The 15,917-nt window shown below is 27.8% G+C and overlaps 1 protein-coding gene across 1 annotated transcript in view; it reads right to left on the minus strand.

Moving 5' to 3' along the window:
* Window positions 1-753: 753 nt before the first annotated feature.
* Window positions 754-15,917, minus strand: part of CaMKI (Calcium/calmodulin-dependent protein kinase I) — a 46,094-nt gene continuing 30,930 nt past the window's right edge. The window contains exons 4-10 of the mRNA XM_011504879.1: window positions 9,478-9,552; window positions 5,683-5,945; window positions 4,298-4,438; window positions 3,497-3,623; window positions 1,403-1,440; window positions 898-1,249; window positions 754-805 (exon numbers count right to left, since the gene is read on the minus strand). Of these exons, the coding sequence (XP_011503181.1) occupies window positions 754-805; window positions 898-1,249; window positions 1,403-1,440; window positions 3,497-3,623; window positions 4,298-4,438; window positions 5,683-5,945; window positions 9,478-9,552 (1,048 nt within the window). The remainder of the gene's footprint in view (window positions 806-897; window positions 1,250-1,402; window positions 1,441-3,496; window positions 3,624-4,297; window positions 4,439-5,682; window positions 5,946-9,477; window positions 9,553-15,917) is intronic.

Genomic DNA, 15,917 nt, shown 5'->3' on the forward strand with positions numbered 1-15,917 from the left:
CTAGGATCAATTGTAAGTTGAAGGAAAAGACAAGCCTCGTACTTACAAGGGGCTTCTATTTTAATAGGCAAATTAGTTTCGTAATATATAAAACATAATGTTATAAAAGAATATACAATAAGGTACAATTTTATGTGTATGATCGAGCGCGTGCACGTGCGTACTTGAATGAGATAACAATTTTGATGTGATTTGATGTATCGTAAGATCCAATTTCGTTAGTGGCCAGATATAAATGTTATCGCCGATAAATCAATTGTTTTCATAAGTTGTCAATCAGATTATTTATATTTAGCTTTTTTAACGATTATAGGTTATCATTTTTATGTAGAATAAATTTTGCGATTAATTATAATGTACATAAATCTACCTTTCAATAATTATATTTATCCTCTTCGTGCAGTAATGCGTTTTACCATTTCGAAGAAATGGTAACCATTTCTTCAATGACAGGAAAAATTATATCAACTTATCTGTACCCTGATTCCAGTTCGCATAATGACCGCTACGATATGTAAAACGGTAGAAGCCATTGGTCCAAACTTTTCTATGTTTTTTGCCAAAAAACCACAGCTTCTCGCACGCGAACTCTGTGCGTAAGTTACGTAGATTATTTTTAGAGTATGCATAAAGAAAAAAAAGAATAAGTAGAAGTAGAAGAAATAGCAGTTGTAGAATAATCATAAGTAGAAAGAAGAAAAACCAGCATTTTCTTGTTATGTTTATAATAATTATGTATGTACATGTAAATATCTAAATCTCCGTCTTGTTTAGACTTGCTCCAGCCTCGGGCGGCGACGATACCCTGGATGTGTCAAATCGAATTTCAGCAAAGCCATTAAACTTGCCCAAAGCTTCTGACTTCTGGCCCCGGCCAATAGCGCCGTTTTTGCCAACCTGGACCGTTGCTGCCGGTGTTGTTCCTGCTGTTGAATAGACGAAGAGACACCTGGAGTGAGCGGGGCATGGTATTGGCGGCGACTGCTCCAGATCCGAATGAACTCGGTTCTCCGATTACTCGTCTTGCAAAATAGTTTTAGAATCTTTGGTGATTCGGGTTCACTCCGCCTGAGGGGCCGATCGCATCTGAGTCCAGATGTTGTTGTTGTTGCTGCTGCTGCGGCGGCGGTTGAGATTGGAGGTTGCTGGCACTGCTGCTGTTCAAGGCCAGTTTCTGCATCTGGCGTATGACGCTCGTCGCGTGGTAAGCTTGCTGCAACCATGAGACAACAGGGAGACATTCCTTGGGCTGATCCAGAACCACCGGCAGATTGGGGGAGGGCATAACATACACACACAAGCAAACACGAGGCGCGATCAGACGGGCTGCGCTATTAATCAACGATACTAACCTTCCACCTCGACTTGGCAAAGTTCTTTTTAAGCTGTTCCGATACCGTACCATGGATATTCTTGTTGCTCGCCGCGTTGCCGGAAATCCTGTAGCACATAGACACAAGTTTCTTTATTTCAAGGATTTAGGCTGATTTTAAACATTTTGCGTTTAACACAAAAGTTTTCATCTGACTTTGGCCGATGATTGTACGAGAAATTATTACGCTGTTCGCTTCTAGGCGCTCGTGAACAATCAAGTATTTCCAGAATCCCAAATAATTAGCTAAATAGCTACTTATATTGTTTCATAAAATACTAATAACTGGAATAATTTTTAGAGTAATTTTTGTTATCATTTTTCCAAATCTAAGTGTACGTTTCTAAACTTGATTATAACTTGCTTATAAGTAATGTTAGCTCGGAAGCTTTCGAATATAAATTATGATATATTTAAATGTTTTACAAACATATGTATACAACATCTATCTGACATATATCTGTCATACATATAAAATTAATTATCATAAAGTAAATAAATCATTTTAATAATTTCATTTTTAATGTAATAATTACTCGTATAACATTCAACACCGTAAAACATTATTCGACAGTCATACAATCAAGATATCAATTATTATCAAATATTTGATATCAAATATATATTTACCTATCGTATAATATAACGATAGAAGCATAATACAAATATAATCTTACATGCATATAAAAAAAGCTATAAATGATATAAATGAAGCTTTGAGAAATTTCAGTCGGAATAAAATGATTACATATGTTTAAGATCGAAGAAAAAATTATTATTTCACTAATAATGAATATAGACATGCAAATGGAATTGATTATAGATTAATTGACTATTGAATATTTATTATCATTATTTATTGAATTGATCAATAACCTGAAATTATGCACGAATCAATATATTAAAATGACATATGTGACTTAAACAATATTTTAGTAAATCCCTGGCTTAAGGTATATGGAGATCGTCGATGATTATGCGCCATTACTTACTGGATGATATTATTCGTTGTTACTTGGATCAATTTTTTGGTATCTTCACTCATCTGTTATTTTATTTATTTTCATTCACATTTAAAACATCCATATTCAATACATATATATTTTGTAGTCTAGTATTCCTGTACCTTAAAATGTACTTATTTTAAACTTATTTTATCCCATAATAGCTTACATTTTTAAATAATATTATTCTTTTCATTTCCCGCTTTATATATTCTATTGATAAGAATATTTCACTTACTTAAATTTCCATACAAAATTAGTTTTGAAAACCCTATATGCATACGTATATATATATATATATATATATATATATATATATATATATATCATTACTTTTATATTCATGAGAAGTAATAGTTATTTTTACTAATTTAAATAGTTACTGATTTTTTTGTTCGATCGTTTACTAATTTATAATAAATAATTAATAAATAATTGTAAAATTTGACTTCTACTATTTAAATTTAAAAATTCGTCATTATCATTAGATTATCTTGCTTTGAAAATTAATTTCCATTATGCATTTCTATAATAATCAATTCATTCCCACGATGGATAGTTACAGATAATTATTTATAAGCGAACAATGCATGCATAAATGTATCCTTTGATAATGAGTAATATTTATTAATTAAGAATATTACATAATCTTTAATTAAAAAAGAAAATGTAATAGCATTTGTCAAAATTTTACAAAAATAACACGGAAATTTATTATGCCTTCAAATAATATAAAATGTACGAATTATTTTCAAACCCGTTCCCACATATTCTTTATTCTAAAAAGTTTCCATAGCCATTGTGAAATATATTGTAATATAAGCAGACATTATCAACGAAGTTCTTCAGGAACATTTTTAAACTTTTTATACCGTATTGAAAATGTATTTAGAATTTACATTAATATCTTGTCATAAAAGTATAAAAACATTTTCAGTACTAATTGTCGCACATAATATTATCAAACAAAATAAAAAAAAAGAAAACAAAAGCAATGGCAAAAAGATACACTTTGTTTCGAACTTAGTTCAGAATGTCCGGAAATCTGCGTAAATAAAACATAAGTTGCCAATCGCGAGATTAGAAGGGCAAACTACGCTTTTCCAAGAGTCACACTCACCAGGGGTGTGCAAGCGCCTGCTTGCAAGTGTAGCGCTTCTCAACATCGAAGCACATGAGTTTGCTGATAAAGTCCTTGGCCGAGTCACTGATGTCGTCCCAGTAAGGTGAATCGAACTCGAATTCACCTACAATAATCGGATTAGCTATTTTCTGCAGCACAGAGTCCCTACTCTTCGCGCTTCTCGTTCGCCCATATTGTGACGTCCACGAAAAATCAATGTTAGTCTTAACTTTTCCGAATAATAAGCTCTCTTTTTATTTAAAAATACTCTTATTAAATGTAATCGAGGCTTCATTTAAATTGAGAGCGAAGTTTATTTCGGGATTCCTACTTTTGATTAACGAAATTATAAAGCCATTTTATAAGTTTCTAAGTGGCTTTAATGGTGATACACTACTTATTCTACTAACAAGCACAACAGACTTTTGCAAATTCCATTTTCCAGAATTCGAAATGACAATATTATCAACTACGTAATTTATCCTCTCCGTAAAATAAAGATCGATTATTTGAATTATATCATTATAAAATACTAAATTGTAGCATTGGATATTGATTCCTTCCGAAACTAAATGAAAAAGAAAAGCTAAAAGGAGCGCGTTACCAATCTTTGATGGATAATTCAACACTTGAATTATTGAAATATTACGTTCAATAATTTGAATGTATAATCTAATCTCCTTACTTAATTGACTGCAGTACTCTCTGTATTACGGCATTATTGCATGCGAGGGCGAGGAATAAATAAGTAAACCAAAGGTAAGTGAATATCGCTTATGGGCAAACCTGTTTATATACCTTTGAGTATCTGGGCGAAGAGGTTGGCGTCATTCTCGTCATAGAATGGCGGGTAGCCGCATAACAAAATGTAGGATATTACTCCTATGCTCCAGACATCGACCGCCTTGCCATAAGGTTTCTGAGCCAATACTTCGGGAGCTGCCAATGAGATATAGTCGTTGCACTTTGAATTATAAAAATATATCACTGCTACTTGCCTTTCGATTTTATTTTTCCTTGCGCGACAGGGTAATTAGCAATGCTAATGAGGAATTGATTACCGCCGGATAAAGTAAGGGAATGGAGGACGGTGCTCACAGACACACTGAATTGACATTTATTAATATTGATATACTCCAGCGTAAAAGGAAATAGCGAATTGGTGATTTGCCGATCTCGGCTGCGTTACAAACGTTATGAAAAATGGAGGTGAAAACAAGAGCCACGAGGCCATGTATCGTTCGAGGCAGGCTATTACAAGATGCATTGCTGTTAATTATCCATTTGATCAACAAATACTGGGAGTTTACAATCTTTTATGAATCATACGAGCATCATTTCTCTCTCGCGCTGATTCGTGTAGATTCGGGTTTCATTTTATTCTGTAATGTCGCCGTAGTCAATTTTTCTTAATTCATTTTCATCTCAATTTGGATTGTCGAATGATTCTTGATTTGGGAATCAGTTAAAATCAGTAGCACGGAAGTCTTAAAATTATTTAGATTTTAATGATAAATTACCATAGAATTAGCATAAATTTCATTTGGCCTTTTGGACAAATTTCAATTCAATGAATACAAATTAATCATTATAAATTTCCTGCATGTGCAGATAGGTATATATATACAGTATTATTTCTAGATATGTTTATTATATATTTCATCCACTCGTATTTTATTAAATTAGAATAACATTTGTTTAAGAAATCTTGTACAAAATTAATAGATAAGTCATATTTGTTGACGGATAATATCATATTAAATTTAATACTTACAGATATTTATTATGTAATGCATTAAATAATAAAAAAAATTGCATTTTGTACTTTTTTAATTAGTAATCAATTATCATATTTAGTTATATTTATTATGATTGTATTTGCTGCAATTTTAGTCTTATCAAATCTGAAAGATCGTAAGATTGCAATCGTTAGTTATTTCATGGATGTCAAAATATAAAATCAATTTTTCTCAGCATAATTAACGAGCGGAGCTTCGACAAGATATTTATAATGAAATTCTAACGGTCCGACATTTAACACTAACAAATTTCCCTTATTAAAAACAAATTGAAACTTATCGGTTAAGCATCACCGAGCTTATAGCTGAAACTAAAAGCCGATAATGGCTACAACACCCGTATCAACCCCCGTTGATATTACATAAGGACACGCTGTCACTCACCAACATATCCGGGAGTACCACAAGCTGTGGCCATGATACCGGAATCCTCCATCTTTGACAGACCGAAGTCGCTAATCATGATTTTACTATCTTCGTCCGGGCTGTAATAGAGTAAATTCTCCGGCTTTAGATCCCTGTGGACGACGCCCTGCTCGTGCATGTAGTCTACTGCATCGAGCACCTGTCGAATTAGGTCGGCAGCGTCCTTCTCAGTGTACGAGCCCTTCTCCACGATGCGATCGAAGAGCTCGCCACCAGTAACTCTGTGAAATGTTAATATTTATTAGTTAGAGCAAGACAAGCAATATGTAGCGGGCAATTCAATTTTGGCCCAGCTTTGAGAGGATGCTCGATTCGCTATGAGTCTATACGATTACAACTTCATGATTCGCGGAAGAGAGACACTAAATTTTATATTACCAGCTTGGACAATAGTATTGCTGAAGCCTGACGTACAGATGAGCTTATGCCATAAGCTTGCAGAACTATATATATATATTTTTTTTTTTTGTGTGTGATTTTATTGTTTATGATGAAAATATAAATACTTTATTAATAATTGCTTGTGGTATTTGCGAAATTATAAAATTGAAATTCAAGCTTTCGAGTTTTTTTTTCGAAAAAGAATCTTTCATATTTTATCTTACTATATTAAATTTGTTCTTAGTTATAAACATCAGATTCTATATAATACATATAAAGATCAATTATGTTATATGATGATTAAACACCAACTATTTTCGATTTAGCAAATATTAAATGAACTTTTAAAAACGAACTATTTAGAGATTATTTTATGAGATAAATATTTCATAAATTTTCTCCGTATTTTACAAAAGTATAAATATATTCACACATTTTAAAGATGTTAAATTAAAGTCATTTAATTTATTTTCACTTTTTTAAAAATTTTCTTTTTTGAATATTACAAAAGCCGGGTTTATAAAATTTACTAGGTAAATAGTAAATTTCAAGATAAGCATAGTCACAATGAAAGAAAAAATAATGATTAAATAATCGTTACGTAATTTTAATAATGCCTGAATTTAAGCCTGTACTTTATAAATATCAACAAAATTTCCAGTATTGAATATATAAACTATATAATAGTTTATACAATATCTACAATTTTTAAAATATGTTACGTATTTTATTTATATTGATAACATTTTTAGCTTTTTCGTAAACTGTCTTAATCATCAAAAATTTTGATTTACAGTATTTGAATTTATTTTTCGGCTTTTTACTGTTAATTGACTTGATAATATTTTGTATTCAAATAACACAATATAATTATAATTATTTACAAAATATGGTTCATAAGTTAATTGATAATTTTTAATTTTTGATAACTAACATCTGTAATATTCATTATTTTTGTCTTATAAAAATCAAAAAAATTTGTATACATAAATAACACTATTTATTGAGGTATTTATAATTTTTTTTAATTATTAATATTAATAAATAAAAATTATGTTTAACATAATTGTTTCAAGTATATAGAAAGATTATTTAGTGACAGTAGAAAATTATTCATCCTTACAATGAAATGCAGATTTTAAAGTTATCAAACTAATTTATATTTATCGACGTAAAATGGTACATAACAATCTTAGTTATTTAATTCCATTCATACTTCATCAAAATATTCAGTATCGATTTTTTAAGACAAAAATCGATATTGAATATATGTTTATTTGCATTTCAAATCATCAATAACTATTTATATTAGATTGACACAAGCGTTTAATTACTTATGTCTATTTGCGTATTATTAGATTTCAATACTTTTTATTTTCGTGTAATTATCTTCAACAAACTAAGAATTACTTGTTCACATAGACAAAATTCTTATTCTATAATAAGATATAAAATACGACCGTGTTTTATTCATCAAAATAATATCAATGAATCAAGAGAATTGAGAAATAAATATGCTGTATCGCATTGTCGTGTTCATTAAAATTGTTGAATTAAGTACTATTTGATGTGTAACCAACGAGCGACGCGCATATAACTCGTGTCGAATTGAAGTATGTCATTGCCACGAATTAGCTCCGCATAAAAGTTTGACGGCGCCGAACGTTTTGTAATAATATTAGTTACTTCTAGTTATAATTACTTTCATTTATTTTATTTCAATTTCTTCTATTCATCATTTACTATTCTTCTCTATCATTTACTCTTCTTTTTATAATTGGACAACGAAACTATTCATAAATATATGTACTTGTATATCTTGATGATAATTTAATTTATTATTCTGCAAGAAATGCTAAAATAAAGGATTTGTGAATATAAAATGAGACGTAATATGCATATAAAATAATTCTGTTTATTAAAAATTTATTTTTTCATCAAAATTGAATTTAAAATTAAAGTCAATTGGATTCGATTTTTGAAATCATATATGAGTATTTAATTAATTTATTCATTTATATCAAATAAAAATGAAAAATAGAAGGTAAAATATTAAAGAATGAAGTCAATAAATAGTTTTCATTTTTGTCAGAATTAATATTTTAATGTTACGTAATTTCCGTATATATATGTAAGATTATTTTTAACATAATGAATTAAATTTATGTTTATGGTTAAAATTGATATAAAATTATATTTATCTATGCTAAATTATTTTTTATAATTATGAACATATTGATTATTTCTAAATATTTACGAAAAATGTGAAATATTTGTAGAGTGTACAAATTTGATTCCTGTTTATCTATAATTGGCTTAAATTATATATGCATATCTATATTAAATCTATATTAATTTATATCACTTAATTTTCAAACATATTCATCATGATATTATGTTATATGATATCATTAAATTTAATTAAAAAATCTATCTTTGTTCTAATATACTCTCATCTAATTCTGACTTATAGTTTTGATTAATAATTTTTTAATCCCCCAAAATAAACAATATGTTTCAAGATCAATAGCCTTATACGTCCAGAATGTCCGTTAAACTATCATTATTTTGAAACTTGAAACACAGTAAACGGTGAAGAGTTTGGAATATATATAGCATATATAATATATTCTAGTATTATCTAGTATTAGAATAGAGTCATATCAGTGTTCGCTTTTAGATCAAAATAAGAATCTAATTATTTATAAATTATCACCTTTTTTAAAGTAGCCATCACATTTCAAAATTATTTATACAAATATAACAAAATATTTCGGTCGTATTTTAATTTAAATTTTTGTAAAGTATCGAATATGTCTGAAGGTTTATATAAAATTTTGTATAAATAATAAATCTTAACAATAAAACATTACTAACAGAAGATATTATATTATTATTAACAATTGTTTTATCAAATGCATATTTTGATTAAGATAAATATTCTTAATCATATAATTAAGGTAATTAGTGTAAGACTAAAAAAATTTGTTGTATTAAATATATATATATCATTTCAAATAAATATTTACTTTGCATGCAATAATAAAATGAACGTTTCTACGTCAAGCAAAAGAAATTCTAAAACATATGAATAATATAATTTACAAATAATATTGATAAGAATGGACTTTTACATCAAATGATGTACTATCACATAATATGAACATAGGCATTTTTATTAATATTATTTTTAATCATGTCTAGATTTTCTTAATTTAGTAAACTTGACAAATCTATAATAACTTAATTTTAAAACTATTATTAAATATTATTGAAATGGCACCTTAATTCCCACATATCAAAATATTAATATCGTATACTTCTATCTTGCATTTATTCATACATAAGAACTTTGCGTTATAATATACTTACAATTCCATAACCAGATACACCTTATGCTTATCCTCAAAAGTTTCCAATAGCTGCACAATATTTGGATGCGTTAACCTGAAAATAGTAGCATGCAGAAAATCAATTTTTCGTTAAGTTGACGTTTATAAATAAATCCCTTTATATCGTTAATTTGAATTAATGAAAATTACATGTAGTAATGCGAGTTGAACTATCATGATGACTACCTTAATCATTAATATTAAAATTGATTTATAATTGACGAAAATTACTTTTATATAATAATAGTACATTATTGGTTATCATTTATGTAAGAAATATATGTAAGACTATACAGAATGTTTCAATTTTAAGTTATTACGTGTTAAAATAAGTGTATTCGGTATACACAAAAATATAAAATAATATAGATAAAATAAATCATTCAAGAGATTGATTACATTTACTACATTTAATGTTAAGGAATTGCAATACAAATGGTGTTAGTTTTATTTCATTTTTCTGCAACTATAATTATTTAAAACAAGTCGATACGAAAAGAACTTCATCACAATAATAATAACAAATATCGTAATAAAAACATGGAGGTTTATCTTGTTCCTGTCTATATTCGTATTTAATGTATATTCAGTTCTTCTCAGATGTGACTAACATCTCCATCATCACCATCATCTTTACATGGTCGCAATTTTACAATCGCTGGATTTGGAAACTTGTAGGTGAAATGTAGATGCATTACGATGTCTTGGCTAATTGTATTTTTATATTTTTATATAAGGGCACGCTTTAGTGCCCTTTTTATTAAAGATAACTGTGACTGTCAAATGATTTTAGTTGATGATAATAAGATTATCGTAAATTGGAGAATAGATAATGAGGAAGTTGTTTAGAGAAATTTGACAAATTTAGAGAAATTAAATGCTTAACTTTAAGGCCAGAGCAATTGTAAAATTATTATTTGTCAGGTTTACAGGTAAAGTCCTTATCATTTTCTTATTGAAATGATAATCTTGATTTAATGGCGGAAGGAAACTACCCAGTTATTACTATTTGTACACAACTACTTAAGAGCGGATAGTTTTATAATTAAGTTTACGTATTTTATTGATTTATATTTAATTTATTTAAAATATAATTTTCATTTCGTTCAATTTTTCGTCGTTGTAATGACAAGTTTTATTAATATATGATCTTATCTATCTGATCTATCTTCATTTTTTTTTTAATTTTTGAAGTACATTACGTATTTTATAATACAGATTCGAATTATATAGTTTTTTTTTTTAATAAAACATGAAAATAGTAATATATACCTGTATCAACGTATTATTATTATTATTATTTACGATAAATTAAAATAAAGAAATTAAAAGTAATTATAAACTTAAATATACTTAAATATAAACTTAAATACAAGAATTACTTAAAAATACTGTTTACAGTAAAGATAAGTTTTATTTATAGAAATCTTGAAATATATTTACAAATTAGCGATTATACAGCATAGAATCCTGCTAAGGAAATGAAGCAATAAAACGAAGTTTTAAGTACGAGATAATATCAAGTTTTAATGACATTGTAATTTTCTTTTATAGGCACGCGCACCAAAATTAATTATAATTGTTAGTTTACTTGTATTACCAATTTTTTATTTTATGATGAAAAATATTAATTTTTTATATCAAGATAATTTCTTTAATTAAAAAAATAGTAATTTAAAGATATATATATATATGTAAATATAAAATATAAATAAAATATAAAATATAAAAAAATATAAATGTTAATGAATTATAAAGAATAATAAATTAGATATAAATATTTTATGATACATATCGCAGGAAAAAAATAAAATTAAATGAAAAGTGAAAATTAAATAGATTTAAAGAATTAAATAGATCTCATTAGAAATACTAATATTGTAACGTTTATTTATTTGTATATAAAATTAATATTTATAACTTTTTAATATTTATATTTTGTTATAGTTTATGACAAAAATATGGTAAATAACTATTTCACAGTGTGCACTAGGTCCTTTTTTTATTTAGATGAAATATACAAGATAAGATAAGACTATATAAAAGTGGTGTAACTTTAATATAAATCGTCGAGATATTTACTTTTTATTGGATCATAGTTATTGTTTGAGTATCTAATAATAATTAATATATTATATATATAAATAATTTATATATATCATAGGTTTATTTAACCAAAAAATAAAAAATCTTCGAATTTCTTTATTTTATTAGTAAACTTCAAAAGAAAGGGTGTACGTGTCTGTATGGAAAAAGGAAGAGAGGGAGATATTTATAAATAACAAATCATATTTTCTAAATTTCTCGCATTCTAGATTTCATGAATGCCATAATTCTAAAAAAGAGTGGGTTACGATAGGTTTAAGAAAATTTGCCGAAACAATGCAACATACGCTCATGAGGCAAAATTTGAAGTGTACGGGAAGTGAGCAAATTAGTAGTCGTAGTAAAAAAGCGTAATTTTCTCGTATCCGAGGTCGACGTCGAGGACGCTGCGCATTTCATTGTCAAGGATACCGTAGGGCTGTTTCCGTTTGCATGAGATTCGGTTCCTCATACCTACCGCTTCTCCGTTGCTAACTTAGTTCCGGAGGTCGATCGTCACAGGTGGACACGTCGTGAACTTGAAAAGCAGCCGCCCCAAGGATATGCACGCGATTTTGCTGCACGCGCGCCCTTCCTTACCGACGCCCCCGCATGCTTATTTCAATGCAGAATGCGTTTAAGCACGTAGAACCGATAAACCTCGTAAACTCGCCTACGCTTCTTCGTTGATAATCGCTTTACGTGAAACACACTTTTAATTGTAAGAACTGTTCAACATAAAGTCTCGCTTTACAATCTGTATTCTATCGTTCACGCTCGTACAATTGAGTTGTACTCCTTTTTCCGTAAACTTAATTTATAATATAGTTTCAATCTTTCTACCCGGAATCTATCCTTCCAAAATCCATTCTCGATTTTATCAGTAAGGTAAAATAACAGCTGGCACGCGACGAACATTGGTAAAATCAATTTCCCACCCCTATTAGTCGGTAAGAACGAGGTGACATTACATTGCATACCTATTGACGCATGTGCTCATACAATTAGTTACGAATTACTGACAAATAGGAATGAGTGGTTGTGTACTACAGGTGGATGAATGAGTTAAGGACACGGAACTTATGTTTCGTAGAGACATTTAGGTCCTCAAGTATAATTTACTTCACTACTATGAAAGCGATCGAATTAATATTTCATATGTGCAGAAATACACTTAACTTATATTTCATGATAATTTTACGTTGAAACTAAGCAATCGAAACACCATCGTGAAGGTCAAAAACAGCCTAATGTAAAACGATATAACGTGGCTTAATTAACGTGAATCGATAGTTTTACTTACTTTTTATTCGCGTTCAACGTTATTTTCAAACGTTAACGATATCCTCTGCGTCTTTCGTTGCACTGACTTTAAAAATTGAAAGTATTATAAAATCACACCGCGACTATTCATTCTATTGTGCCGCTTAAAGTAATTTTTTAAAGTCTATGATATGAAAATTGTGGCATTAAGAAATTAATAAAAACTTCTCAATAATTAAAAGCAGTAATAAAGCCGCATTCTCGAGCATCTTCAAATTTCTTACTAATATATAGCTATACAATTTTCACTAGTTTGTCAAGGACAAGGAATTAGTTTCTTACTGTCAATGAAATATTGTCGCGAATGACATTTTTTGGCGTATTTCATTATTATAAATATTGTAATAATACACTACACTGGTTTTGAAATTATAAATTAAATCCAAAAATTTTTCATATTGTTAAATTGGTTGTTTTATTAACGCAAGTAACAAATTCGTAAGAGTGTGAATGTAATAATAATTAAATTATATATTAGAGATCGTTTTAATTAATATTGAATAACAAATAATAATAGTTATTAACTTCATTTTTAATATCATATCATTGACTCCTCCTGAAATATAAAAAATTTATTGAAAAAATTTAATTTGAAAAATCTATAGTTCAATGATTTATTTCGATAATAATATGATCTACAGTGAGAATTATTTTTATTTTTGCTTTTATAATTTACAAAATTGAATAAATTGCAAAATAAGATTTTAGTCAACTTTATGGAACCGTGCTTGTTCTTAAAGTCATACTTTACATATGCTGGATATAAAATAATTTCGTCTTGCATAATTTTATATAAATAATATCTCGGACTTTAAATACGATTCTACGTAAGTATTGGGCAAGTAAAATAAGATAGAGAAATTACAAAAAATGTTTAACTTTTATATTTCAGAATGAAAGATGAAATCGATTGTGAATTATTTATAAAATAAATTGCAATCTTATTTATACCCATTTCCATCCTTATTTAATCTCTATAAATAAAATTTCTAATAAGAAGAAATAAGAGTCATAATAAATCGTATTGATATGTCATGAGCATGTTGAATGATATATAAATTATTATTTCAAATTATTTTAAAATATCAATCATATCAAATATCAATATACGCAGAATTCGTATTGTCTTACTATATTGTTCGAATCGTATAGCAAAATCGTCTCGTTACATTATATTTTTCTTATTCGTGCGAAGGAATATTTGTTAAAAATGCTTCTCATCAAAAAAGTTAAAATAATATATGGCTGGACGTGCGTCACTTATTCTTAATTTGCACGGGGTAGTTATGAATCTGTTTCACTGTGTTTGGGACGCGTCTCGAAGGACTGTAAAGTAACATTTATTCTTATGGTTTTTTGAAATACACGAACATTAAATGCTGTAGCATGATTGTACAATAGTAGGATAATACAATTCAATTAATTTTTGTATAAGTACATTTGACATTTAGCATGCTCTATGCCAGGGTATAAAATATGGCTTATATTTTGCAGACACATATCTGTTGTTCTATAAAGCTTTATTTTTTATGTACTGCCTTAGCATGATAAAATACTTAAACGATACAAATCGTTTATAGTCGACAGGCTTGTGTGTGTATATATATATATATATATATATATATATATATATATATATATATATATATTCGGGTGTAAATTACGAAAGAATAATATTCGATTTCTTGAACCAATGGTTGCACGGAAAAAAGCTTCGAGAATATTTAATTTCAAGTACAAGTGCTCTCTCGTATTACTCTCGCGATGTCTATGTGCACGAGTGCAAGCGCATATGCCTAAGTGTTCACTCACGTAATGCAAGTGCACGAGTATCTCGTGCATGAATTTTGCAGTGTTTTTCTTCTCTTGTAAGTTAAGCTCAAACGTAATTATCGTAAAATTAATATACCTCCAGTTTCAAAACTATTTTATATATCTTCATTATTAACAATTTACTACATTTTAATATAATGTTTTGTAATATAACGTTTTTTACATTTGCATATAGATTACTATAGATTAAGACAGTTGCGACAGATTATTTCATTCATTTGTGAAATAATATTTATATTATTATTTATGTTAACTGCACTCATTTCTTGTAATAAACATAAGCTCTAAATGAAAAAATATTTACTATCTTAATCGCCTATAATTTTGAATTCGTCAAATTTATTATTATACGTAAAAATTTATAATGCAAATATGAGATCGACAGTAATAATAACATAAATGTTTCGAAAACTGATTTAAGAACAATTGTTTAAATAATATGATAGTTTAATAATACCAATTACAAATTTTTGCATTATTCGTATAGAATTTCAGGCAAGTATTAAAATTATCCTAAATAAATCATCTTGTAAATAGCTTGTATATAGCCTTTTACATACTAAAAAAGAAAAACAAATAATTTTTTTTTAATAAGTTCACTGGATCAATATCAAGGAGATCTTCTTAATTATTTAAAGTACTCAATTAACAATAAATGACTTGTCTCAGTGAGAGTGGATTTATCAATATATAAATAAAAAAACATAAATAATTTGTATAATGAGACAAAAACCGAAAACCGTAATTATGATAAATGAAATTTACAGAATGTTTGATTTTAATATTGAATATCAATAGAATACGACAAATTTAAGTCTTACCAACTGATTATTTCTATATTTTTTTATATAGTTTTATTGATAGTTTTTTTATTAATTATTCGTAAAATTATCAATGGTTACAATATTAATGCGCCGTCTGATGTTGACCTATTTAATTTATCAATTGAACTGAATGAATTGAACGAGTTTTAATGAAGTTTAAGACCTTGTGCTAAGCAAGTTGTTTTACAATTTCTAATAACCAATTAATTATATATATATATATATATATATATATATAAACTATATTCAATAAAATCTATATTATCGGTCTTGATAGAGTAATGTAGACGATAAGTGATGCGAATTCTATATTGTCCTAAAATATATTAGTACAATACGTAACACTTTAAAACAA

Source organism: Ceratosolen solmsi, unplaced genomic scaffold (assembly GCF_000503995.2).
Source record: "Ceratosolen solmsi marchali unplaced genomic scaffold, CerSol_1.0 scaffold10, whole genome shotgun sequence".
Classification (NCBI taxonomy): domain Eukaryota; kingdom Metazoa; phylum Arthropoda; class Insecta; order Hymenoptera; family Agaonidae; genus Ceratosolen; species Ceratosolen solmsi.